This window comes from Oncorhynchus masou, chromosome 28, assembly GCF_036934945.1.
Source record: "Oncorhynchus masou masou isolate Uvic2021 chromosome 28, UVic_Omas_1.1, whole genome shotgun sequence".
Lineage (NCBI taxonomy): Eukaryota > Metazoa > Chordata > Actinopteri > Salmoniformes > Salmonidae > Oncorhynchus > Oncorhynchus masou.
In genome coordinates, this window is record NC_088239.1 from 15,680,606 (window position 1) to 15,704,820 (window position 24,215).

The 24,215-nt window shown below is 48.3% G+C and overlaps 1 protein-coding gene across 1 annotated transcript in view; it reads right to left on the minus strand.

Annotated features, from left to right (window-relative positions):
• Nucleotides 1-3,444: 3,444 nt before the first annotated feature.
• The window catches only part of LOC135517253 (brefeldin A-inhibited guanine nucleotide-exchange protein 1-like), a 113,474-nt gene continuing 92,703 nt past the window's right edge, over nt 3,445-24,215 (minus strand). The window contains 3 exon segments of the mRNA XM_064941381.1: nt 3,445-6,727; nt 6,875-6,992; nt 23,398-23,536. Coding sequence (XP_064797453.1) covers nt 6,515-6,727; nt 6,875-6,992; nt 23,398-23,536 — 470 coding nt within the window. The 3' untranslated portion in view covers nt 3,445-6,514.

Below are 24,215 nucleotides of genomic sequence, written 5' to 3' on the forward strand. Positions count from 1 at the left end.
TAGGCATCAGCCTGAAGGAAATTCACATGAGCATCATGCCTACTACACCGATGCTCGACCAAGGTTTTACAGCACACAGCTTTGAAGTCCAGACCCTGGACATTAATAACTGGACATGAATCTTCTCCCTCCATTCTTCTCATTCTCTTATTAATGCCCTCGCCCAGATCAAATATAGAGATGAATTGACACCACCATCCCATGCATTTATAGGCCTATACCCAATTTATGAGTCCCTCTTTTCATATTTGTCTAGAAGAATAACTATGATCCATTCCTGTTCAGCTTGGCCGGATGTGCAGCCCTCATCAAGCCCCTCTGTCTCCTCTCCTCTTTGCCATGGCATTACTCTGATGAGGTCATGGGGCGACTCATCATTAAAGCCATCCATCAGTAACGGACAGTTTGGCAACGTAAACACAGGGCTGAAACTAAGGAAATTGACTTTGAATGAATTCCCAGTACTGAGTTTATGTTGGGGTCCAGAGAACACTTCCGACACGCAAACATACAAAAACGGGGTTAGAAAAGTGGAAGATATAGAAGCCATATGTACAACAACAGTTGGGTGTGTGTGTACACTGCAGGGTGAAGACAACACTGTATGCCTGTGTGTTGAGTGCACTACAGTGAGCGAACACATTCCTTTTGCCTGTAAGCAGATTGTCTCTTGCTTCCATTACTATAGCTCACCAGAGGCCTACCTCTTCCTCTCCCTTGCGGAGAATGGGACAAGGCATGAGAAGTCTTGTCCTCTCTGCTTGTCTATGTTCCTCCTAGTCCATCTGTAGCTCAGTGTTTAGACTGCAGACTAGCTGAGTCACCATGGCCTTGGCTCAGTCAGTATTGACTGATGGAGGAGGGTAGGGGTTGACAATAGGATTAGGTCTAGATGCTCTTCACCCCCATCCCATATAAGGTCTGTGTCGATGATCAGTTTCATCTTGGCCACAGCTGAACTAGTCCTGTAAGTGCACAGCACTCCCCCCCCACTGTCTAACTCATCTAACTTGGTTTTTATAGGTGTCTGACCATCTGTGTTGATCCTCTCAGAGTGAGAAAACAATCTGAGACCAACAAAGAGTCTCTTTATTGGAGTCAGAGAGTGCTGTTATTGGTGAGCCTGCTGGTCAAACAGCCTCAACACGACTTGAGTCAGTGACGGAAAAACTGTCCCCCTGAGGATATGCTTACTGGAAGGAATGAATGGTAATACATTATTACACTGAGGTGGATATGGGACACACACACACACACACACTGCAGCCAACTGAGGGGAGGGAGGGTCATTGGGCACCCTCTGGGTGCCTGCCAGTGCCAACACGACATAGGCCAAGCCATGGCGCCCACACAGCTGGTAGCAGTCCTGACAGAGCAGAAAGCCTGTGCCAGCTGCAGGGTGGTAGTAGCATGGCCTTGGTCCGGCTGAAGGGGGAGGGAGGAGAGCAGGCAGGGAATGTGTATCTGAGAGTCTACTGCACAATGCAGAAAACACTTTTTTTAAATGATATTACTGAAGAATAACATGAGAAGATTGGATAAAATAAACATAATATACCTCCAATATTGCTATGGTGTAGCATTTTTATTAGTTAAGGTTGGGAGAAAGAGACATCATCCCACCTTGCCTGTTAGGTGATGTAATGTAAATGTGTTAGTGTTACGTCCCCAGACGTAAGCAGGGTCCCCGTCCCAAGGGCCAGGGCAGCCCAGGTTGACCTGAGGTCCAGACAGCCCTCAGCCCGGGAGAGGAGAAGGCCTGCCAGAAGGAGAGGCTTTGAGGATGAGAAGGGCCTGTTGCTTCAGTTGAGTCATCATCACATAATTACAGTGCCACTTCAACAGTCCATTAATGTCCTCAATCTGAGAAGGGCCTTGGGGAAACGTGTCTGATAATACACAAGTCCCTCTTTTTTTAGGCATTAGAATGTCTTACAGGATTTATGAAAAACAATGGCCAGTACACATTTTCTCTGTAGTCTGTACTAACCCGTTCTGCTGTACTGACAAATGTTTCCATGCTGTGGCCCAGAACATGGTGACTGCTGGTTGTCAGAGGGATGACAAGGGCCAACCGGATGCCCAGTCTCTGTTCTTTGTGACAAGCCTGTACGTGGAGGGGACCGCACGTACAGGCTTGTGATAGAATGACAAGGTTGGATGTAAGGTCTCAAAGCACCACAAACTGCAACTTATTCAATGCTGCAACTCAATATAGGCATTTTGATAGAATGTCATGAGAAATGCAAATGTAGGTATCTAAGTTAGGATTGGGCCATGAGGTGTCTGTCTGTTTAAATTACGTCTCTCTGGTCTCCAGGGGGGCTGTCAGCCGATGAAGGGGATGACCTCTCACTGCGGTCCACCCCGTACTTCCTGGTCAGGCGTGTGTCCATGGAGACTGTTGCCACAGAGCGCTGGCTACGGCCCGGCACGCCAAACACGCTGAAATTGTTTCGGGCTGGTCAGAACCGGACAGAAACCGGTTACCCACATCCTGGATGAGGAGTGGGATGGGCCCTCCACCTAACATGGATGACTCCTTTCATCTACACATAGGATCCCATTCCCTTCACAGCTTACTACTTTTGACTAGAGTTTGAGGTCTATATTTTATATGCAGTCGATCCCCAATACAAATGACAAAATTAACATGGTCTATTTCTGTGTCTGCATCAGGAGAGCAAAAAACATCCATATGTGTGTTTTTATGCAGAAAAACATCTGAATGTTGCTTATGCATGTGTGTTTAATCAGCCACCAGGGCAGACGTCAAATGGAGATGAGGTAGTAGCAGAGATATTTCAGTCTCTGTGTACAACAGCTCCATGTAGTGAGGAGGAGCAGGGCAGCGTCAGAGAGCGGGGAAAATCTAAATTGTAGACTTCTTGCGTCCTCTCTCTTTGCCTCCTTCAAAAGAGAAGGTTCGAGGGGCAGGTCCTCTGGCTTTCTCATCCAATGGGTTTTGAGAAGGAGACAGGATGTGAGGAGTGTGCAATTGAGACGGTCCAAGTCTGCTTGGATAAGTGTGCAGCCAGTACACAGTGAAGAATTACTGTCCCTGAGCTGCATCACTCTCACTGCTGTGTGATATGGCTACAGCTGCAGGACTACGGTATGGAAGAAGTATAGGCTCTGGTCTGCTGATGGAAGTAACTATGGTAACCTTTTGACTGGTTTGGTCTGCTGGTGTAAGCAACTATGGTAACCTTTTGAATGTACTTTTGCAGAATTAATATGTATTTAAAACATATGAAATGTGTATCTGGTGTTGCAATGTTTGTATGTAGCAAGAACATGTGTGTTAATATACAGTATAGAAAGATTTGGGGTAAAAAAATAAATAATATCTTTATAAATTTGTCTTTGTCCAGACTGGTCCTTGGTACTCAATCCTTTTCTCTTAAGACAGACTCATATTGTCCAATCAAATGGTCAAACAAATCAAGTTCAAAAACTTTATTGACCTATAACCTGATTAGAATGTCGGATGATGACCAGTTTTGTACAGGAAGTTGTACAGAAGTCTTTTTTCAACATAGAAAACTTTACATTTCTGTACCATATACATTTTGTTTTCTACATCCGTGAGCAAGGAATACATCCAATCCACACACCATCCAGAAGTCTTCTTTTAAAGCACAGCTAACATTCTTAATTTACCCTTTACATACAGCATGTCCCCAAACCAAAGAAAATTAAATATATTATTAATTTATTCTAATTTGTACACACTGAAAACTAACTTCAAACATAAACATACCTGTGACTCAGAAGCAGCTCACATCAGGGGCCTATTCAGAAGCATTGCAGATAGAGCAGATAATTACTTTCATTACATGAAAGAAAATCATATCTACACAATACATTTCTAGCTGAGTGTTGTGTAACGTTGCAAACTCCTGAACAGGCCCATAGTTGCTCTTTTTCCTCCCAGTTTTAGGAAGAGCCCAGTTATCGACTATCAGTTAAAAAGCCTCAGAACATATCAATTGAATATTTTAACCCTTCGCGTTCTGTCGTGTCATCATTCAATTACAAATCTCATATAGGCCAATCTGCAGGAGGTGGTCCAGTAAATAAATTATCACAAAAGTCAAAATCTCCAGTGTATTCAATAATGAGATCAGGGCCTAGATTCAATCAGATCAGCATTAACCCGGCAATAGTAGACACCCGCATAGCAGATGTTTGGTGGTGTCTGAGGTGGAACTGCGTTGGAGCCCTCAAATCGGTGAGCAGCTGCTCTTACGATCATTACCACACCCGCCCCACTCGCATTAGTTAACAACGAGAAAATGTACGCTAGATAGAAATCATCAAACTAAATCATGAGGATTTCTATCAGCCTAGTGGAGGTGTAGATCACATCTCACGTTCCAACTTGTAAACAAGGCTGCATGGGATGTGTGTTAATGCGACTCCGTGCAGCCATTGGCAATGTCCGCTTTAGATATAATGCCAGGAGTCACTGATGGATTTGACAGCTCGAAGGCAGTTCCACCTCCGACACCGTCAAGACAACCGCTATGCGGATGTCAGCTAAAACGGATCTGATTGAATCGAGCCCCAAGTGCAGCAAAATCCTGTGGAAAAAAATTAACAAAACACAGAAATAAAATCTAGTGTTATCAGATTATATTACAAAGCGGCTTTTCTGTACTTGTTTTTTTCATCCACGAGGTGATTGCCGCTAACGTTAGCCATCAGCGGTGCAGCCAGGAAAAGATCAGAATTATCATCGAGTAACAAATGTCACATTTCATATCACTGAATTATTCGTCAGTTGCATTGCATGATGTACGTGAAGCCATTTCATTCTCTAGAATCGCTTTTAAGGATACAGTAATGTCAAGAAGCAAACCCGTTTTCAATATATTTTGACTCTGAGTGATAGTTATTCTGCAGTCGTTAGAGAATCAGATCTTCATGTACAAGGCCAAGCCATTCATCCATGATATGAGGGGCTTCGGGTATAAGTAGCCCATAGGATCTAGGATCAGTTTGATCTCCCAATATTATAACCGTAACCATAAGGGGGAATGCAAAAACTGGCCTTAGATCAGTGTCTAGGGACAACTTCAACCTCCTCTGATACACTACATGGCCAAAAGTATGTGCATTCCACTATTTCAGCCACAGCTGTTGCTGACAGGTGTATAAAATCAAGCACGCAGCCATGCAATCTCCATAGACAAACATTGGTAGTAGAATGGCCTTACTGAAGAGCTCAGTGACTATCAACGTGGCACCGTCATAGGATGACACCTTTCCAACAAGTCAGTTCGTCAAATTTCTGCCCTGCTAGAGCTGCCCCGGTCAACTGTAAGTGCTGTCATTGTAAAGTGGAAACCTCTAGAAGCAACAACGGATCAGCCGCGAAGTGATAGGCCACACAAGCTCACAGAACAGGACCGCCGAGTGCTGAAGCGCGCAGAGCATTAAATCGTGTGGCCTCTGTTGCAACACTACCAAGTTCCAAACTGCCTTTGGAAGCAACGTCAGCACAAGAGCTGTTCATCGGGAGCTTCATGAAATGCCTAAGATCACCATGAGCAATGCCAAGTATCAGCTGGAATGGTGTAAAGCTCACCTCCATTGGACTCTGGAGCAGTGGAAACGTGTTCTCTGGAGTGTTGAATTACCCTTCATCATCTTGCAGTCCAAAGGACGAATCTGGGTTTGGCGGATGCCAGAACGCTACCTGTCCCAGAGCAGTGCAGACTGAAAAGTTTGGTGGAGGAGGAATAATGGTCTGGGGCTTTTTCATGGTTCGGGCCCCTTAGTTCCAGTGAAGGGAAATCTTAACTTTACAGCGTACAATGACATTCTAGACGATCCTGTGGCAACAGTTTGGGGAAGGCCCTTTCCTGTTAAAGCATGACAATGCCCCTGTGCACAAAGGGAGATCCATACAGAAATGGTTTGTCGAGATCGTTGTGGAAGAACTTGACTGGCCTGCACAGAGCCCTGACCTCAACCCCATCAAACACCTTAAGGATGAATTGGAATGCTGACTGCGAGTCATGCCTCGTCACCCAATATCAGTGCCCAACCTCACCAATGCTCTTGTGGCTGAATGGAAGCAAGTCTCCACAACAATGTTCCAAAATCTAGTGGAAAGTCTTCCCAGAAGAGTGGAGGCTGTTATAGCAGCAAAGGGGGGACCAACTCCATATAAATGCCCATGATTTTGGAATGACATGTTAGACGAGCAGTTGTCCACATACTTTTAGCCATGTAGTGTGTATGGGAGTTGGCATTTTCTGTCACATGACCAGTCAGGTTCACAGTAGAGACACTCTGGAGTTTCCTGTACCGTGGATTCTGGGTAACTGCCAAATCCAGAAGGGTGAAGTCTGGTCAGATGCACCCTTCATAGTACCCTGGGGGATGGGAGACCCTAGTCCTAAAGGGTTGGTAGACAAACCCAAGGCAAGAGGGGAGGAGGACTTCCAGAACTCCAGGCTTCCCTAGTCAGAGGTCTCGCAGCCAGCCCGCTACACGTGCACCATCACTGGGCTTCCTCTCCAGCCACCTCCCCCCTCTCCACCTCAACTTCCAGTTCTGGTTCTGGTTCTGCAGGTGGTCCAGGCAGCTGGGCGATCTGGAACACGATGCCGATGCGTAGGTAGAACTTCCGCAGCACGGCCCGCAGTTCTGGGATTAGATCAACCTGCATGATCTCACACAGCAGAGGGTAGTACCTGGACGCATGGGCCTTGAACTGTGGAAAGAGAGAGAGACATAAAACATCTTCCTACAGATGAATCCCCATTCAAAGACAGGGTTAGGGCTTCTTGAACATATCGCTGGCAATGACTTGACCAAATCAGTGGCCTGTCTGAATGATGTTAATGGTTGACATCCTTACCCTGTCGTCACTGATCTTCAGGACCTTGGTGAGGAAGAGGAGCAGCAGGTTGGTCCAGGCTTCTCTGTGGCTCTCTGATGTTAGAGTCAGGAAGTAGGCTACTGCCTCACTGCACACACTAGAGGGAAAGATCTTGATAGACTCATTGAGCTTATGAAAACTGTTCAGCGACACAGAATTAAGATGCGATTCACAAATTATTTAGCAGCAAGACTAAATTCACAGCCAACATGAAATTATTTGACTCCACATCAGCTACAAGGAGAGGAGCAGCTGTGACCTCTGACCTCTAACCCTCACCCTTTCCTCAAACAGAACCTCCATCTCTCCCTCCCATTCCATGAGCTAATCACCTCCGAAATCTGCTTAGCCCTCGTAAGCACCTTGCTAAGAATCAACTCTGCCTGTCGGCTGTCCTCTCTCCTCTACAATGCCATGCTATACTAGTGTGGTGTGTGTGCTGTCCTCTCTCCTCTACCATGCCGTGCTATACTAGTGTGGTGTGTGCTGTCCTCTCTCCTCTACCATGCCGTGCTATACTAGTGTGGTGTGTGCTGTCCTCTCTCCTCTACCATGCCGTGCTATACTAGTGTGGTGTGTGCTGTCCTCTCTCCTCTACCATGCCGTGCTATACTAGTGTGGTGTGTGCTGTCCTCTCTCCTCTACCATGCTATAATAGTGTGGTGTGTGTGCTGTCCTCCCTCCTCTACCGTGCCATGCTATAATAGTGTGGTGTGTGTGCTGTCCTCTCTCCTCTACAGTGTCATGCTATACTAGTGTGGTGTGTGTGCTGTCCTCTCTCCTCTACCGTGCCATGCTATACTAGTGTGGTGTGTGTGCTGTCCTCTCTCCTCTACCATGCCATGCTATACTAGTGTGGTGTGTGCTGTCCTCTCTCCTCTACCATGCCATACTATACTAGTGTGGTGTGTGTGCTGTCCTCTCTCCTCTACCATGCCATGCTATACTAGTGTGGTGTGTGTGTGCTGTCCTCTCTCCTCTACCATGCCATGCTATACTAGTGTGGTGTGTGTGTGCTGTCCTCTCTCCTCTACCGTGCCATGCTATACTAGTGTGGTGTGTGTGCTGTCCTCTCTCCTCTACCATGCCATACTATACTAGTGTGGTGTGTGTGCTGTCCTCTCTCCTCTACCATGCCATGCTATACTAGTGTGGTGTGTGTGTGCTGTCCTCTCTCCTCTACCATGCCATGCTATACTAGTGTGGTGTGTGTGTGCTGTCCTCTCTCCTCTACCGTGCCATGCTATACTAGTGTGGTGTGTGTGCTGTCCTCTCTCCTCTACCATGCCATGCTATACTAGTGTGGTGTGTGTGTGCTGTCCTCTCTCCTCTACCATGCCATGCTATAATAGTGTGGTGTGTGTGCTGTCCTCTCTCCTCTACCATGCCATGCTATACTAGTGTGGTGTGTGCTGTCCTCTCTCCTCTACCATGCCATGCTATACTAGTGTGGTGTGTGTGTGCTGTCCTCTCTCCTCTACCATGCCATGCTATAATAGTGTGGTGTGTGTGCTGTCCTCTCTCCTCTATCATGCTATAATAGTGTGGCGTGTGTGCTGTCCTCCCTCCTCTACCGTGCCATGCTATAATAGTGTGGTGTGTGTGCTGTCCTCTCTCCTCTACAGTGTCATGCTATACTAGTGTGGTGTGTGTGCTGTTCTCTCTCCTCTACCATGCCGTGCTATACTAGTGTGGTGTGTGCTGTCCTTTCTCCTCTACCATGCTATAATAGTGTGGTGTGTGTGCTGTCCTCCCTCCTCTACCGTGCCATGCTATAATAATGTGGTGTGTGTGCTGTCCTCTCTCCTCTACAGTGTCATGCTATACTAGTGTGGTGTGTGTGCTGTCCTCTCTCCTCTACCGTGCCATGCTATACTAGTGTGGTGTGTGTGCTGTCCTCTCTCCTCTACCAATCCATGCTATACTAGTGTGGTGTGTGCTGTCCTCTCTCCTCTACCATGCCATGCTATACTAGTGTGGTGTGTGTGCTGTCCTCTCTCCTCTACCATGCCATACTATACTAGTGTGGTGTGTGTGCTGTCCTCTCTCCTCTACCGTGCCATGCTATACTAGTGTGGTGTGTGTGCTGTCCTCTCTCCTCTACCATGCCATGCTATACTAGTGTGGTGTGTGTGTGCTGTCCTCTCCCCTCTACCATGCCATGCTATACTAGTGTGGTGTGTGTGCTGTCCTCTCTCCTCTACCATGGCATGCTATACTAGTGTGGTGTGTGTGTGTGCTGTCCTCTCTCCTCTACCGTGCCATGCTATAATAGTGTGGTGTGTGTGCTGTCCTCTCTCCTCTACCATGCCATGCTATACTAGTGTGGTGTGTGTGTGCTGTCCTCTCTCCTCTACCATGCCATGCTATACTAGTGTGGTGTGTGTGTGTGCTGTCCTCTCTCCTCTACCATGCCATGCTATACTAGTGTGGTGTGTGTGTGCTGTCCTCTCTCCTCTACCATGCCATGCTATACTAGTGTGGTGTGTGTGTGCTGTCCTCTCTCCTCTACCATGCCATGCTATACTAGTGTGGTGTGTGTGCTGTCCTCTCTCCTCTACCATGCCATGCTATACTAGTGTGGTGTGTGTGTGCTGTCCTCTCTCCTCTACCATGCCATGCTATAATAGTGTGGTGTGTGTGCTGTCCTCTCTCCTCTACCATGCCATGCTATACTAGTGTGGTGTGTGCTGTCCTCTCTCCTCTACCATGCCATGCTATACTAGTGTGGTGTGTGTGTGCTGTCCTCTCTCCTCTACCATGCCATGCTATAATAGTGTGGTGTGTGTGCTGTCCTCTCTCCTCTACCATGCCATGCTATACTAGTGTGGTGTGTGTGTGCTGTCCTCTCTCCTCTACCATGCCATGCTATACTAGTGTGGTGTGTGTGCTGTCCTCTCTCCTCTACCATGCCATGCTATACTAGTGTGGTGTGTGTGTGCTGTCCTCTCTCCTCTACCGTGCCATGCTATACTAGTGTGGTGTGTGTGCTGTCCTCTCTCCTCTACCATGCCGTGCTATACTAGTGTGGTGTGTGTGCTGTCCTCTCTCCTCTACCATGCTATAATAGTGTGGCGTGTGTGCTGTCCTCCCTCCTCTACCGTGCCATGCTATAATAGTGTGGTGTGTGTGCTGTCCTCTCTCCTCTACAGTGTCATGCTATACTAGTGTGGTGTGTGTGCTGTTCTCTCTCCTCTACCATGCCGTGCTATACTAGTGTGGTGTGTGCTGTCCTTTCTCCTCTACCATGCTATAATAGTGTGGTGTGTGTGCTGTCCTCCCTCCTCTACCGTGCCATGCTATAATAATGTGGTGTGTGTGCTGTCCTCTCTCCTCTACAGTGTCATGCTATACTAGTGTGGTGTGTGTGCTGTCCTCTCTCCTCTACCGTGCCATGCTATACTAGTGTGGTGTGTGTGCTGTCCTCTCTCCTCTACCAATCCATGCTATACTAGTGTGGTGTGTGCTGTCCTCTCTCCTCTACCATGCCATGCTATACTATTGTGGTGTGTGTGCTGTCCTCTCTCATCTACCATGCCATACTATACTAGTGTGGTGTGTGTGCTGTCCTCTCTCCTCTACCGTGCCATGCTATACTAGTGTGGTGTGTGTGCTGTCCTCTCTCCTCTACCATGCCATGCTATACTAGTGTGGTGTGTGTGTGCTGTCCTCTCCCCTCTACCATGCCATGCTATACTAGTGTGGTGTGTGTGCTGTCCTCTCTCCTCTACCATGGCATGCTATACTAGTGTGGTGTGTGTGTGCTGTCCTCTCTCCTCTACCGTGCCATGCTATAATAGTGTGGTGTGTGTGCTGTCCTCTCTCCTCTACCATGCCATGCTATACTAGTGTGGTGTGTGTGTGCTGTCCTCTCTCCTCTACCATGCCATGCTATACTAGTGTGGTGTGTGTGTGTGCTGTCCTCTCTCCTCTACCATGCCATGCTATACTAGTGTGGTGTGTGTGTGCTGTCCTCTCTCCTCTACCATGCCATGCTATACTAGTGTGGTGTGTGTGTGCTGTCCTCTCTCCTCTACCATGCCATGCTATACTAGTGTGGTGTGTGTGCTGTCCTCTCTCCTCTACCATGCCATGCTATACTAGTGTGGTGTGTGTGTGCTGTCCTCTCTCCTCTACCATGCCATGCTATAATAGTGTGGTGTGTGTGCTGTCCTCTCTCCTCTACCATGCCATGCTATACTAGTGTGGTGTGTGCTGTCCTCTCTCCTCTACCATGCCATGCTATACTAGTGTGGTGTGTGTGTGCTGTCCTCTCTCCTCTACCATGCCATGCTATAATAGTGTGGTGTGTGTGCTGTCCTCTCTCCTCTACCATGCCATGCTATACTAGTGTGGTGTGTGTGTGCTGTCCTCTCTCCTCTACCATGCCATGCTATACTAGTGTGGTGTGTGTGCTGTCCTCTCTCCTCTACCATGCCATGCTATACTAGTGTGGTGTGTGTGTGCTGTCCTCTCTCCTCTACCATGCCATGCTATAATAGTGTGGTGTGTGTGCTGTCCTCTCTCCTCTACCATGCCATGCTATACTAGTGTGGTGTGTGTGCTGTCCTCTCTCCTCTACCATGCCATACTATACTAGTGTGGTGTGTGTGCTGTCCTCTCTCCTCTACCATGCCATGCTATACTAGTGTGGTGTGTGTGTGCTGTCCTCTCTCCTCTACCATGCCATGCTATACTAGTGTGGTGTGTGTGTGCTGTCCTCTCTCCTCTACCATGCCATGCTATACTAGTGTGGTGTGTGTGCTGTCCTCTCTCCTCTACCATGCCATGCTATACTAGTGTGGTGTGTGTGTGCTGTCCTCTCTCCTCTACCATGCCATGCTATAATAGTGTGGTGTGTGTGCTGTCCTCTCTCCTCTACCATGCCATGCTATGCTAGTGTGGTGTGTGCTGTCCTCTCTCCTCTACCATGCCATGCTATACTAGTGTGGTGTGTGTGTGCTGTCCTCTCTCCTCTACCATGCCATGCTATAATAGTGTGGTGTGTGTGCTGTCCTCTCTCCTCTACCATGCCATGCTATACTAGTGTGGTGTGTGTGTGCTGTCCTCTCTCCTCTACCATGCCATGCTATACTAGTGTGGTGTGTGTGCTGTCCTCTCTCCTCTACCATGCCATGCTATACTAGTGTGGTGTGTGTGTGCTGTCCTCTCTCCTCTACCATGCCATGCTATAATAGTGTGGTGTGTGTGCTGTCCTCTCTCCTCTACCATGCCATGCTATACTAGTGTGGTGTGTGTGCTGTCCTCTCTCCTCTACCATGCCATACTATACTAGTGTGGTGTGTGTGCTGTCCTCTCTCCTCTACCATGCCATACTATACTAGTGTGGTGTGTGTGCTGTCCTCTCTCCTCTACCATGCCATGCTATACTAGTGTGGTGTGTGTGTGCTGTCCTCTCTCCTCTACCATGCCATGCTATACTAGTGTGGTGTGTGTGCTGTCCTCTCTCCTCTACCATGCCATACTATACTAGTGTGGTGTGTGTGCTGTCCTCTCTCCTCTACCATGCCATGCTATACTAGTGTGGTTTGTGTGCTGTCCTCTTTCCTCTACCGTGCCATGCTATACTAGTGTGGTGTGTGCTGTCCTCTCTCCTCTACCATGCCATGCTATACTAGTGTGGTGTGTGTGCTGTCCTCTCTCCTCTACCGTGCCATGCTATACTAGTGTGGTGTGTGTGCTGTCCTCTCTCCTCTACCATGCCATGCTATACTAGTGTGGTGTGTGTGTGCTGTCCTCTCCCCTCTACCATGCCATGCTATACTAGTGTGGTGTGTGTGCTGTCCTCTCTCCTCTACCATGGCATGCTATACTAGTGTGGTGTGTGTGTGCTGTCCTCTCTCCTCTACCGTGCCATGCTATAATAGTGTGGTGTGTGTGCTGTCCTCTCTCCTCTACCATGCCATGCTATACTAGTGTGGTGTGTGTGTGCTGTCCTCTCTCCTCTACCATGCCATGCTATACTAGTGTGGTGTGTGTGTGCTGTCCTCTCTCCTCTACCATGCCATGCTATACTAGTGTGGTGTGTGTGTGCTGTCCTCTCTCCTCTACCATGCCATGCTATACTAGTGTGGTGTGTGTGTGCTGTCCTCTCTCCTCTACCATGCCATGCTATACTAGTGTGGTGTGTGTGCTGTCCTCTCTCCTCTACCATGCCATGCTATACTAGTGTGGTGTGTGTGTGCTGTCCTCTCTCCTCTACCATGCCATGCTATAATAGTGTGGTGTGTGTGCTGTCCTCTCTCCTCTACCATGCCATGCTATACTAGTGTGGTGTGTGTGTGCTGTCCTCTCTCCTCTACCGTGCCATGCTATACTAGTGTGGTGTGTGTGCTGTCCTCTCTCCTCTACCATGCCGTGCTATACTAGTGTGGTGTGTGTGCTGTCCTCTCTCCTCTACCATGCTATAATAGTGTGGTGTGTGTGCTGTCCTCCCTCCTCTACCGTGCCATGCTATAATAGTGTGGTGTGTGTGCTGTCCTCTCTCCTCTACAGTGTCATGCTATACTAGTGTGGTGTGTGTGCTGTTCTCTCTCCTCTACCATGCCGTGCTATACTAGTGTGGTGTGTGCTGTCCTTTCTCCTCTACCATGCTATAATAGTGTGGTGTGTGTGCTGTCCTCCCTCCTCTACCATGCCATGCTATAATAATGTGGTGTGTGTGCTGTCCTCTCTCCTCTACAGTGTCATGCTATACTAGTGTGGTGTGTGTGCTGTCCTCTCTCCTCTACCATGCCATGCTATACTAGTGTGGTGTGTGTGCTGTCCTCTCTCCTCTACCATGCCATGCTATACTAGTGTGGTGTGTGCTGTCCTCTCTCCTCTACCATGCCATGCTATACTAGTGTGGTGTGTGTGCTGTCCTCTCTCCTCTACCATGCCATACTATACTAGTGTGGTGTGTGTGCTGTCCTCTCTCCTCTACCGTGCCATGCTATACTAGTGTGGTGTGTGTGCTGTCCTCTCTCCTCTACCATGCCATGCTATACTAGTGTGGTGTGTGTGTGCTGTCCTCTCCCCTCTACCATGCCATGCTATACTAGTGTGGTGTGTGTGCTGTCCTCTCTCCTCTACCATGCCATGCTATACTAGTGTGGTGTGTGTGTGCTGTCCTCTCTCCTCTACCGTGCCATGCTATAATAGTGTGGTGTGTGTGCTGTCCTCTCTCCTCTACCATGCCATGCTATACTAGTGTGGTGTGTGTGTGCTGTCCTCTCTCCTCTACCATGCCATGCTATACTAGTGTGGTGTGTGTGTGTGCTGTCCTCTCTCCTCTACCATGCCATGCTATACTAGTGTGGTGTGTGTGTGCTGTCCTCTCTCCTCTACCATGCCATGCTATACTAGTGTGGTGTGTGTGTGCTGTCCTCTCTCCTCTACCATGCCATGCTATACTAGTGTGGTGTGTGTGCTGTCCTCTCTCCTCTACCATGCCATGCTATACTAGTGTGGTGTGTGTGTGCTGTCCTCTCTCCTCTACCATGCCATGCTATAATAGTGTGGTGTGTGTGCTGTTCTCTCTCCTCTACCATGCCATGCTATACTAGTGTGGTGTGTGCTGTCCTCTCTCCTCTACCATGCCATGCTATACTAGTGTGGTGTGTGTGTGCTGTCCTCTCTCCTCTACCATGCCATGCTATAATAGTGTGGTGTGTGTGCTGTCTTCTCTCCTCTACCATGCCATGCTATACTAGTGTGGTGTGTGTGTGCTGTCCTCTCTCCTCTACCATGCCATGCTATACTAGTGTGGTGTGTGTGCTGTCCTCTCTCCTCTACCATGCCATGCTATACTAGTGTGGTGTGTGTGTGCTGTCCTCTCTCCTCTACCATGCCATGCTATAATAGTGTGGTGTGTGTGCTGTCCTCTCTCCTCTACCATGCCATGCTATACTAGTGTGGTGTGTGTGCTGTCCTCTCTCCTCTACCATGCCATACTATACTAGTGTGGTGTGTGTGCTGTCCTCTCTCCTCTACCATGCCATACTATACTAGTGTGGTGTGTGTGCTGTCCTCTCTCCTCTACCATGCCATGCTATACTAGTGTGGTGTGTGTGTGCTGTCCTCTCTCCTCTACCATGCCATGCTATACTAGTGTGGTGTGTGTGCTGTCCTCTCTCCTCTACCATGCCATACTATACTAGTGTGGTGTGTGTGCTGTCCTCTCTCCTCTACCATGCCATGCTATACTAGTGTGGTGTGTGTGCTGTCCTCTTTCCTCTACCGTGCCATGCTATACTAGTGTGGTGTGTGCTGTCCTCTCTCCTCTACCATGCCATGCTATACTAGTGTGGTGTGTGTGCTGTCCTCTCTCCTCTACCGTGCCATGCTATACTAGTGTGGTGTGTGCGCTGTCCTCACTCCTCTACCATGCCATGCTATACTAGTGTGGTGTGTGTGTGCTGTCCTCTCCCCTCTACCATGCCATGCTATACTAGTGTGGTGTGTGTGCTGTCCTCTCTCCTCTACCATGCCATGCTATACTAGTGTGGTGTGTGTGTGCTGTCCTCTCTCCTCTACCGTGCCATGCTATAATAGTGTGGTGTGTGTGCTGTCCTCTCTCCTCTACCATGCCATGCTATACTAGTGTGGTGTGTGTGTGCTGTCCTCTCTCCTCTACCATGCCATGCTATACTAGTGTGGTGTGTGTGTGCTGTCCTCTCTCCTCTACCATGCCATGCTATACTAGTGTGGTTTGTGTGTGCTGTCCTCTCTCCTCTACCATGCCATGCTATACTAGTGTGGTGTGTGTGTGCTGTCCTCTCTCCTCTACCATGCCATGCTATACTAGTGTGGTGTGTGTGCTGTCCTCTCTCCTCTACCATGCCATGCTATACTAGTGTGGTGTGTGTGTGCTGTCCTCTCTCCTCTACCATGCCATGCTATAATAGTGTGGTGTGTGTGCTGTCCTCTCTCCTCTACCATGCCATGCTATACTAGTGTGGTGTGTGCTGTCCTCTCTCCTCTACCATGCCATACTATACTAGTGTGGTGTGTGTGCTGTCCTCTCTCCTCTACCGTGCCATGCTATACTAGTGTGGTGTGTGTGCTGTCCTCTCTCCTCTACCATGCCATGCTATACTAGTGTGGTGTGTGTGTGCTGTCCTCTCCCCTCTACCATGCCATGCTATACTAGTGTGGTGTGTGTGCTGTCCTCTCTCCTCTACCATGCCATGCTATACTAGTGTGGTGTGTGTGTGCTGTCCTCTCTCCTCTACCGTGCCATGCTATAATAGTGTGGTGTGTGTGCTGTCCTCTCTCCTCTACCATGCCATGCTATACTAGTGTGGTGTGTGTGCTGTCCTCTCTCCTCTACCATGCCATGCTATACTAGTGTGGTGTGTGTGTGTGCTGTCCTCTCTCCTCTACCATGCCATGCTATACTAGTGTGGTGTGTGTGTGCTGTCCTCTCTCCTCTACCATGCCATGCTATACTAGTGTGGTGTGTGTGTGCTGTCCTCTCTCCTCTACCATGCCATGCTATACTAGTGTGGTGTGTGTGCTGTCCTCTCTCCTCTACCATGCCATGCTATACTAGTGTGGTGTGTGTGTGCTGTCCTCTCTCCTCTACCATGCCATGCTATAATAGTGTGGTGTGTGTGCTGTCCTCTCTCCTCTACCATGCCATGCTATACTAGTGTGGTGTGTGCTGTCCTCTCTCCTCTACCATGCCATGCTATACTAGTGTGGTGTGTGTGTGCTGTCCTCTCTCCTCTACCATGCCATGCTATAATAGTGTGGTGTGTGTGCTGTCTTCTCTCCTCTACCATGCCATGCTATACTAGTGTGGTGTGTGTGTGCTGTCCTCTCTCCTCTACCATGCCATGCTATACTAGTGTGGTGTGTGTGCTGTCCTCTCTCCTCTACCATGCCATGCTATACTAGTGTGGTGTGTGTGTGCTGTCCTCTCTCCTCTACCATGCCATGCTATAATAGTGTGGTGTGTGTGCTGTCCTCTCTCCTCTACCATGCCATGCTATACTAGTGTGGTGTGTGTGCTGTCCTCTCTCCTCTACCATGCCATACTATACTAGTGTGGTGTGTGTGCTGTCCTCTCTCCTCTACCATGCCATACTATACTAGTGTGGTGTGTGTGCTGTCCTCTCTCCTCTACCATGCCATGCTATACTAGTGTGGTGTGTGTGTGCTGTCCTCTCTCCTCTACCATGCCATGCTATACTAGTGTGGTGTGTGTGCTGTCCTCTCTCCTCTACCATGCCATACTATACTAGTGTGGTGTGTGTGCTGTCCTCTCTCCTCTACCATGCCATGCTATACTAGTGTGGTTTGTGTGCTGTCCTCTTTCCTCTACCGTGCCATGCTATACTAGTGTGGTGTGTGCTGTCCTCTCTCCTCTACCATGCCATGCTATACTAGTGTGGTGTGTGTGCTGTCCTCTCTCCTCTACCGTGCCATGCTATACTAGTGTGGTGTGTGTGCTGTCCTCTCTCCTCTACCATGCCATGCTATACTAGTGTGGTGTGTGTGTGCTGTCCTCTCCCCTCTACCATGCCATGCTATACTAGTGTGGTGTGTGTGCTGTCCTCTCTCCTCTACCATGCCATGCTATACTAGTGTGGTGTGTGTGTGCTGTCCTCTCTCCTCTACCGTGCCATGCTATAATAGTGTGGTGTGTGTGCTGTCCTCTCTCCTCTACCATGCCATGCTATACTAGTGTGGTGTGTGTGTGCTGTCCTCTCTCCTCTACCATGCCATGCTATACTAGTGTGGTGTGTGTGTGCTGTCCTCTCTCCTCTACCATGCCATGCTATACTAGTGTGGTGTGTGTGTGCTGTCCTCTCTCCTCTACCATGCCATGCTATACTAGTGTGGTGTGTGTGTGCTGTCCTCTCTCCTCTACCATGCCATGCTATACTAGTGTGGTGTGTGTGCTGTCCTCTCTCCTCTACCATGCCATGCTATACTAGTGTGGTGTGTGTGTGCTGTCCTCTCTCCTCTACCATGCCATGCTATAATAGTGTGGTGTGTGTGCTGTCCTCTCTCCTCTACCATGCCATGCTATACTAGTGTGGTGTGTGTGTGCTGTCCTCTCTCCTCTACCGTGCCATGCTATACTAGTGTGGTGTGTGTGCTGTCCTCTCTCCTCTACCATGCCGTGCTATACTAGTGTGGTGTGTGTGCTGTCCTCTCTCCTCTACCATGCTATAATAGTGTGGTGTGTGTGCTGTCCTCCCTCCTCTACCGTGCCATGCTATAATAGTGTGGTGTGTGTGCTGTCCTCTCTCCTCTACAGTGTCATGCTATACTAGTGTGGTGTGTGTGCTGTTCTCTCTCCTCTACCATGCCGTGCTATACTAGTGTGGTGTGTGCTGTCCTTTCTCCTCTACCATGCTATAATAGTGTGGTGTGTGTGCTGTCCTCCCTCCTCTACCGTGCCATGCTATAATAATGTGGTGTGTGTGCTGTCCTCTCTCCTCTACAGTGTCATGCTATACTAGTGTGGTGTGTGTGCTGTCCTCTCTCCTCTACCATGCCATGCTATACTAGTGTGGTGTGTGTGCTGTCCTCTCTCCTCTACCATGCCATGCTATACTAGTGTGGTGTGTGCTGTCCTCTCTCCTCTACCATGCCATGCTATACTAGTGTGGTGTGTGTGCTGTCCTCTCTCCTCTACCATGCCATACTATACTAGTGTGGTGTGTGTGCTGTCCTCTCTCCTCTACCGTGCCATGCTATACTAGTGTGGTGTGTGTGCTGTCCTCTCTCCTCTACCATGCCATGCTATACTAGTGTGGTGTGTGTGTGCTGTCCTCTCCCCTCTACCATGCCATGCTATACTAGTGTGGTGTGTGTGCTGTCCTCTCTCCTCTACCATGCCATGCTATACTAGTGTGGTGTGTGTGTGCTGTCCTCTCTCCTCTACCGTGCCATGCTATAATAGTGTGGTGTGTGTGCTGTCCTCTCTCCTCTACCATGCCATGCTATACTAGTGTGGTGTGTGTGTGCTGTCCTCTCTCCTCTACCATGCCATGCTATACTAGTGTGGTGTGTGTGTGTGCTGTCCTCTCTCCTCTACCATGCCATGCTATACTAGTGTGGTGTGTGTGTGCTGTCCTCTCTCTTCTACCATGCCATGCTATACTAGTGTGGTGTGTGTGTGCTGTCCTCTCTCCTCTACCATGCCATGCTATACTAGTGTGGTGTGTGTGCTGTCCTCTCTCCTCTACCATGCCATGCTATACTAGTGTGGTGTGTGTGTGCTGTCCTCTCTCCTCTACCATGCCATGCTATAATAGTGTGGTGTGTGTGCTGTCCTCTCTCCTCTACCATGCCATGCTATACTAGTGTGGTGTGTGCTGTCCTCTCTCCTCTACCATGCCATGCTATACTAGTGTGGTGTGTGTGTGCTGTCCTCTCTCCTCTACCATGCCATGCTATAATAGTGTGGTGTGTGTGCTGTCTTCTCTCCTCTACCATGCCATGCTATACTAGTGTGGTGTGTGTGTGCTGTCCTCTCTCCTCTACCAAGCCATGCTATACTAGTGTGGTGTGTGTGCTGTCCTCTCTCCTCTACCATGCCATGCTATACTAGTGTGGTGTGTGTGTGCTGTCCTCTCTCCTCTACCATGCCATGCTATAATAGTGTGGTGTGTGTGCTGTCCTCTCTCCTCTACCATGCCATACTATACTAGTGTGGTGTGTGTGCTGTCCTCTCTCCTCTACCATGCCATGCTATACTAGTGTGGTGTGTGTGCTGTCCTCTTTCCTCTACCGTGCCATGCTATACTAGTGTGGTGTGTGCTGTCCTCTCTCCTCTACCATGCCATGCTATACTAGTGTGGTGTGTGTGCTGTCCTCTCTCCTCTACCGTGCCATGCTATACTAGTGTGGTGTGTGTGCTGTCCTCACTCCTCTACCATGCCATGCTATACTAGTGTGGTGTGTGTGTGCTGTCCTCTCCCCTCTACCATGCCATGCTATACTAGTGTGGTGTGTGTGCTGTCCTCTCTCCTCTACCATGCCATGCTATACTAGTGTGGTGTGTGTGTGCTGTCCTCTCTCCTCTACCGTGCCATGCTATAATAGTGTGGTGTGTGTGCTGTCCTCTCTCCTCTACCATGCCATGCTATACTAGTGTGGTGTGTGTGTGCTGTCCTCTCTCCTCTACCATGCCATGCTATACTAGTGTGGTGTGTGTGTGCTGTCCTCTCTCCTCTACCATGCCATGCTATACTAGTGTGGTGTGTGTGTGCTGTCCTCTCTCCTCTACCATGCCATGCTATACTAGTGTGGTGTGTGTGTGCTGTCCTCTCTCCTCTACCATGCCATGCTATACTAGTGTGGTGTGTGTGCTGTCCTCTCTCCTCTACCATGCCATGCTATACTAGTGTGGTGTGTGTGTGCTGTCCTCTCTCCTCTACCATGCCATGCTATAATAGTGTGGTGTGTGTGCTGTCCTCTCTCCTCTACCATGCCATGCTATACTAGTGTGGTGTGTGCTGTCCTCTCTCCTCTACCATGCCATACTATACTAGTGTGGTGTGTGTGTGCTGTCCTCTCTCCTCTACCATGCCATGCTATAATAGTGTGGTGTGTGTGCTGTCCTCTCTCCTCTACCATGCCATGCTATACTAGTGTGGTGTGTGTGTGCTGTCCTCTCTCCTCTACCATGCCATGCTATACTAGTGTGGTGTGTGTGCTGTCCTCTCTCCTCTACCATGCCATGCTATACTAGTGTGGTGTGTGTGTGCTGTCCTCTCTCCTCTACCATGCCATGCTATACTAGTGTCGTGTGTGTGTGCTGTCCTCTCTCCTCTACCATGCCATGCTATATTAGTGTGGTGTGTGTGTGCTGTCCTCTCTCCTCTACCATGCCATGCTATACTAGTGTGGTGTGTGTGCTGTCCTCTCTCCTCTACCATGCCATGCTATACTAGTGTGGTGTGTGTGTGCTGTCCTCTCTCCTCTACCATGCCATGCTATATTAGTGTGGTGTGTGTGTGCTGTCCTCTCTCCTCTACCATGCCATGCTATACTAGTGTGGTGTGTGCGCACACATGTTTGTGATAGTCCAGTCCGTGAGCTCTCACTCTCTCTCTCTTACACATGAACGAACATATCAGACTGACAACCTAAGAGTTTCCTGCTAATACAGATACTGGCTTCAATACAAAGACGAGACGATAGCTACTATGTGACACTGCAATAGAAAGACAAAGCGATGACAACTGACTGAGTAATAACAGCAACACAGAGTCTGTGGATGTACAGACCTACTATACCCAGTATCCAGTGTAGTTGTTTCAGATATGTCACATTTAGACGAGTGCTCTGAATGACTGGAGAGAGAGAGAGTCATCGACAGAAGATACAACGACATCAACACAATCTGAATCAATCATTCTCTCTCAGGACCAATTTCTTTTGATTCCCCTCCTGCTGTGGCGGATATTGATGTTTTGCCTCGGCTACTGTGACTGCTCTATTCCCTAGATGGTGTAAACAGAAGTGTGAATGTCTCAGTCTCTCAGACAGCTGCGGTCAGGGTCAGGACAGAGCACAGCTGTCGAGATGTCTCCCCCTCCCCCAGTCAATCCTGTTTCCCCTGTGATTACATGGACTGATCAATGCCCTCCCTCTCCCAGCAGCCCTTCATAAATAGCAGGCGTCTGACAAGGCCTTGATTCCCCCTCTTCATGAAAAATAATGAAAGTTGTTAATGCTGTTAGATGGGGTAGATAGCAGCCTGCCTGGTTCTTAGTAATACTCCAGACATTCAATTTGCAAGATTGAAATAAAAGTCATCATGTTTGCTGGAGTTCTACCCACGACAAAGCAGCAAATTAGTTATTAAATATTTATGTAAATTAAAGCACATTCTGGGCATACTTCAGACACGTGAAAATAATGCCCCCCATATGACTGCCATTACACACAGCCCAATGAAGGAGGTTTACGAATGCGGTGAGAGGATGATTAGAGATGGTGGAGAAACAGTGAAAGGCTCATTAATGAGAGGATGATCAGAAATGGTGGAGGAACGGTGAAAGGCTCATTAATGAGAGAATGATTAGGGATGGTGGAGGAACGGTGAAAGGCTCATTAATGAGAGGATGATTAGGGATGGTGAAAGGCACATTAGTGAAAGGATGATTAGGAATGGTGGAGGAACGGTGAAAGGCTCGTTAGTGAGAGGATGATTTAGGGATGGTGGAGGAACGGTGAAAGGCTCGTTAGTGAGAGGATGATTAGGGATGGTGGAGGAACGGTGAAAGGCTCATTAATGAGAGGATGATTAGGGATGGTGAAAGGCACATTAGTGAAAGGATGATTAGGAATGGTGGAGGAACGGTGAAAGGCTCGTTAGTGAGAGGATGATTAGGGATGGTGGAGGAACTGTGAAAGGCTCGTTAGTGAGAGGATGATTAGGGATGGTGGAGGAACGGTGAAAGGCTCGTTAGTGAGAGGATGATTAGGGATGGTGAAAGGCACATTAGTGAGAGGATGATTAGGAATGGTGGAGGAACGGTGAAAGGCTCGTTAGTGAGAGGATGATTAGGGATGGTGAAAGGCACATTAGTGAGAGGATGATTAGGAATGGTGGAGGAACGGTGAAAGGCTCGTTAGTGAGAGGATGATTAGGGATGGTGGAGGAACGGTGAAAGGCTCGTTAGTGAGAGGATGATTAGGGATGGTGGAGGAATGGTGAAAGGCTCGTTAGTGAGAGGATGATTAGGGATGGTGGAGGAACGGTGAAAGGCTCGTTAGTGAGAGGATGATTAGGGATAGTGGAGGAACGGTGAAAGGCTCGTTAGTGAGAGGATGATTAGGGATGGTGGAGGAACGGTGAAAGGCTCGTTAGTGAGAGGATGAATAGGGATGGTGGAGGAATGGTGAAAGGCTCGTTAGTAGGGGGAAAAGGAGCAGAACAACAACGGGAAGCAGTAGAAGAGAGACGTATGCACGCTGACACGGTTGCCAGGTGTACGCCGTTTCCTCCGACACATTGGTGCGGCTGGGTTAAGCGGGCATGTCAAGAAGCAGTGCGGCTTGGCTGGGTTGTCTTTCGGAGGACACACGGCTCTCGACCTTGCAGTGATGAGACAAGACTATAACTACCAATTGGATACCACAAAATTGGGGAGAAAAAGGGGTAAAAGTTTTCTTTTAAATGTAAATAACAGAGCTGCACATGATCATTAAGGAGATCATGTTACTCTGCTCACTTAAAGAATGTTGTTTTCAGTGAAATTAAGTGTAATCTGAAACTCTAATGACTTTCTATTCCCAGGTTGAGATAAAGGGACACAAAGCCAGGTGGAGATTAGCTGGAGATATCAGTGTTTGGTGTGAGTTAGGAGTTATTGAGGTTTACACTGGAAGTAGTCAAACTAGCTATTCAAAGCAGCAGTCAAACAATTGCCTGAGTTTAGCCTTCAGTAAGTCTGGTATATGGCCAAGTGTATTGTTTGACAGCCTCCATACAGTGATATAGTAGTGGGGGCGTGGCGGTCCTTCCTTACTTAAGCAGCTGTCTCTGGACTTCCTCCCAGGCGGTCTGACGGCTGTCATCAGTGTACATCCGGAACAGGATCCTCAGGCCACACGCCAGACTGCTGGTCTCCTGCTTCAGCAGATTGGGCTTTGACTTCCCTTTAAAACCTGGAACAGACAGACAGAGAGAGAGAGCAGTTGCTGTCTGTTACAGCCATTGAGGCCCGTCAACACTGGGGACGACAAACAGGGCATTGTTCCAATTGTTCAGATAGTTGCATTTGGCTCCAGGACAGATATACCGTGCTTCCTGAGGAATGTTAAGATTTAGAAAATCACTCTCCTACTTCATGTAATTCTTGTAGTTTCCTCGAGTGGTGCACTGCAGGGCCACATAAAGACTATTCTCAGGTACATTGTACAGTGCATTCAGAAAGAATTCAAACCCCTTTACTTTTTCCACATGGTGATGTTACGGCCTTATTCTAAAACCAATTTTTTTATTTTTTATTCCTTCATCAATCTACACACAATACCCCATAATGACAAAGTGAAAACAGGTTTTTAGAAATCTTGGAACATTTATTACAAATAAAAAAACAGAAGTACCGTATTCACATAAATATTCAGACCCTTTTCTATGAGACTCAAAATTGATCTCAGGTGCATCCTGGGCCAAAAGGCCCTTAAAACTTCTTTGGGATAAGGGGCAGCATTTTAACTTTTGGATGAATAGCGCGCCCAGAGTAAACTGCCTCCTACTCAGTCCCAGATGCAGATATATGCATATTATTAGTAGTATTGGAAAGAAAACACTCTGAAGTTTCTAAAACTGTTTGAATTATGT